Genomic DNA, 4,049 nt, shown 5'->3' on the forward strand with positions numbered 1-4,049 from the left:
GCCTGACCTGCTGTGCTTTTCCAGCGCCACATTTTTTGACTGACTCTCCAGCGTCTGCAGTCCTCACTTTGATGTCAATGTCTGACAGTCACACAATCAATCGGGACCGCAACGATTTTTGACTGTGATTTCTGTGAGAGGGATCAACGCTTTTTGGTTCCTGTTTGAGGACGTTTTCAGCATCAGTGGGACTGGACGAGAGCCCCCACTGTTGCAGCGCACTGTGTGTGGAGCCTGAAACAGTTTTCCTGCCTGGGAAGGGGATTTCACGGCAGGGAGGGGCTCTACACGTGTTTGTGTGCAGCTGAAGCTGTGGCCATGGAGAAACCTGAGGAATCCCACCCCGTGGAGAAACCGTGGAAGTGTGGCGACTGTGGAAAAGGTTTCCGTGTCCCGTCTGCCCTGGAGACTCATCGGCGCAGTCACACCGGGGAGAGGCCATTCCCCTGCACCGACTGCGGGAAGGCCTTCAGACATTCCTCCCACTTGTTGGCCCACCAGCAGAAACACACGGGGACGAGGCCCTTCAGCTGCCCAGAGTGCGGGAAGGCCTTCAGCACATCCTCCCACCTGCTGACCCACCAGCGGGTCCACACAGGGGAGAGGCCCTTCAGCTGCCAAGAGTGCGGGAAGGCCTTTTCCCAGGCCTCCACCCTGCTGACCCACCAGCGGGTCCACACGGGGGAGAGGCCCTTCAGCTGCCCAGAATGCGGGAAGGCCTTTACCCAGGCCTCCACCCTGCTGAGGCACCAGCGTGTCCACACGGGGGAAAGGCCCTTCACCTGCCGAGAGTGTGGGAAGGCCTTCAGCAATTCCTCCACCCTGCTGAGGCACCGGCGGGTCCACACGGGGGAGAGGCCGTTCACCTGTTCTCAGTGTGGGAAGGGCTTCACCTGCTCCTCCCACCTGCTGACCCACCAGCAGGTCCATACGGAGGAGAGGCCCTTCATTTGCGCTCAGTGCAGGAAGGGCTTCAGGTATTCCTCTCACCTGCTGAGGCACCAGCGTGTCCACACAGGGGAGAGGCCATTCAGCTGCCCCGAGTGCGGGAAGGCCTTCAGCAATTCCTCTCCCCTGTTGGCCCACCAGCATGTCCATACGGGGGAGAGGCCGTTCAGCTGCTCTCAGTGCGGGAAGAGCTTCACCTGCTCCTCTAACCTGCGGAGCCACAAGCGGGTCCACACGGGGGAGAGGCCCTTCAGCTGCCCAGAGTGTGGGAAGGCCTTCAGCAATTCCTCCCACCTGCTGACCCACCGGCGGGTCCACACGGGGGAAAGGCCCTTCAGCTGCCCCAAGTGTGGGAAGGCCTTCAGCGATTCCTCCTCCCTGCGGAGGCACCAGCGTGTCCACACGGGGGAGAGGCCGTTCACCTGCTCTCAGTGCGGGATGGCCTTCAGCGATTCCTCCCACCTGCTGACCCACCGGCGGGTCCACACTGGGGAGAGGCCCTTCAGCTGCCCCGAGTGTGGGAAGGCCTTCAGCAATTCCTCCTCCCTGCTGACCCACCAGCATGTCCACACGGGGGAGAGACCGTTCACCTGCTCTCAGTGCGGGAAGGGCTTCACCTGCTCCTCCGCCCTGCTGAGGCACCAGCGGGTCCACACAGGGGAGAGGCCCTTCTGCTGCCCCGAGTGTGGGAAGGCCTTTACACAGGCCTCCACACAGGCCTCCACCATGCTGAGGCACCAGCGTGTCCACATGGAGGAGAGGCAGTTCAGTTGCTCTCAGTGCGGGAAGGGCTTCACCTGCTCCTCCCACCTGCTGACCCACCAGCGGGTCCACATGGGGGAGAGGCCCTTCACCTGCTCTCAGTGCGGGAAGGGCTTCAGGCATTCCTCCCATCTGCTGACCCACTGGCGGGTCCACACGGGGGAGAGGCCCTTCAGCTGCCCCAAGTGTGGAAAGGGCTTCAGCACATCTTCCACCCTGCTGAGGCATCAATGGATCCACACCAGGGAGAGGCCGTTCACCTGCTCTCAGTGCGGGAAGGGCTTCACCTACTCCTCCCACCTGCAGGAGCACCAGCGAGTTCACGTGCCATCGCAGGGGGATTGAAGGAGTGACGGCTGAGTGCCATTATTGATTGGACTATCAACCCGGTTCTGGGGACTCCTGGGTTCGAATCCCGCCATGACAGATGGCAGAATTGGTATTCGGTCAGAAATGTGGAGTTCGGAATCTAACGATGAGACCGTTTCAGGGAGGGGGTGGTGTGGGGGAGAAAGCCCCCATCTGATTCACTCTCTCCCTTGTTAGGGAAGGGAACCGCCATTGTGGGAAAGGATTCACTCTGTCGTTCCAGCTGCATCCTTTACCCGGTCTGCCCTACACGTGACTCCATACCCACAGCAGTCTGGTTGACACTACACTGCCCCTTCCTGGCAAATGAGCGGGGAGAAACTTACTTGGAGACAGGATATGGGTTGAAATTGCTGAGTGAGGCAATACTTCCTCCGGGTTACGGCTGTACCAAGGATTCGATTACAAAGGGACAACTTGGTGCTGGCCAATAGTAAAGACAGTGAGGGGGGGTGGGACAGGGGAGGTGTGGTGTGTGCACTTTGACCTTGAGGTGCTCAAAAAGCAACTGCTTTTTCTCTGCCTTTTTGCTGGGGGGATCTGAAGCTGTAACAAAGTTTGGTTGCAATAAAGGTTACCTGAACTTACCACTGGGCTCAGACTCTCATTGAAAGCTTTGAGCTCCAAGAGGTTTTTGTTTTAAAGCTGTTCATTTCTTTCAGCCTCCTGCACTAAGTTTAGAACATAGAACAAAGAACATAGAACAATACAGCGCACAACAGGCCCTTCCGCCCTCGATGTTACGCGACCTGTGAACTATTCTCAGCTCGTTCCCTGATACTATCCCAAAATCAACCATGCGCTTATCTAAGGATTGTTTAAATCTCCCCAATGTGGCTGAGTTGACTACCTTAGCAGGTAGGGAATTCCACACCCTTACCACACTCTGCATAAAGAACTTGCCTCTGACATCTGTCTTAAATCTATCACCCTTCAGTTTCTAGTTATGCCCCCTCGTACAAGCTGATGTCACCATCCTAGGAAAGATTCTTTCACTGTCTACCCTATCTAATCCTCTGATCATCTTATATGTCTCTATCAAATCCCCTCTTAGCCTTCTTCTTTGCAATGAGAACGGACCCAAGTCTCTCAGCCTTTCCTCATAAGACCCTCCCTCCAGACCAGGCAACAACCTGGTAAATCTCTTCTGCACCGTTTCCAATGCTTCCCACATCCTTTCTGAAATATGGGGACCAAAACTATACACAATATTCCAAGTGTGGCCGCACTAGCGTTTTGTATAGTTGCAGCGTGATATTGCGGTTCCCCGGAACTCAATCCCTCTACGAACGAAACCTAACACACTGTATGCCTTCTTCACAGAACTATCCACCTGAGTGGCAACTTTCAGGGATCTATGCACATGGACTCCAAGATCACTGCCTTCCTGTTATTCTTCCCAAAGTGAATCACCTCACATTTAACTGCATTGAACTCCATTTGCCACCTCTCAGCCCAATTCTGCTAATCCATCCACCTATGCCTGCACCTAAGTAATTTTAAAAATGACAAACCGCAGTAGTCCCAAAACAGATCCTTGTGGCACACCACTAGTAACCGGACTCCAGGCTGAATATTTTCCATAAACCACCACTCGCTGCCTTCTTTCAGAATGCCAGTTTCTAATCCAAACTGCTAAATCACCCTCAATCCCATGCCTCTGCATTTTCTCCAACAGCCTACCATGTGGAACCTTTACTGAGGTCCATGTACACCACGTCAACTGCCCTATCCTCATCTACATGCTTGGTCACCTTCTCAAAAAACTCAATAAGGTTTGTGAGACACGATCTGCCCTTGATGAAACCATATTGACTATCTGAAATCAAATTGTTGCTTGCTAGATGATTATAAATCCTATCTCTAATATTCCTTTCCAAAAGCTTTTCTTCAACAGAAGTAAGGCTCACTAAACCTGTAGACAATGACGACTCAAATATTAAAACCAAAGGCTCTGCTATCTCCTCCCT

At 54.3% G+C, this 4,049-nt stretch overlaps 1 protein-coding gene across 1 annotated transcript; it reads left to right on the forward strand.

Annotated features, from left to right (window-relative positions):
- The first annotated feature begins 318 nt into the window (after positions 1-318).
- Positions 319-3,384, forward strand: LOC148144781 (uncharacterized). The gene has a single exon (XM_087975439.1). It carries the CDS (start codon positions 319-321, stop codon positions 2,053-2,055), a length of 1,737 nt encoding a protein of 578 aa, XP_087831565.1. The 3' UTR covers positions 2,056-3,384.
- Positions 3,385-4,049: the final 665 nt, after the last annotated feature.

Source organism: Chiloscyllium plagiosum, unplaced genomic scaffold (genome assembly GCF_037043375.1).
Source record: "Chiloscyllium plagiosum isolate Xiang-an unplaced genomic scaffold, Cpla_swu_hap1 HiC_scaffold_27, whole genome shotgun sequence".
NCBI lineage: Eukaryota > Metazoa > Chordata > Chondrichthyes > Orectolobiformes > Hemiscylliidae > Chiloscyllium > Chiloscyllium plagiosum.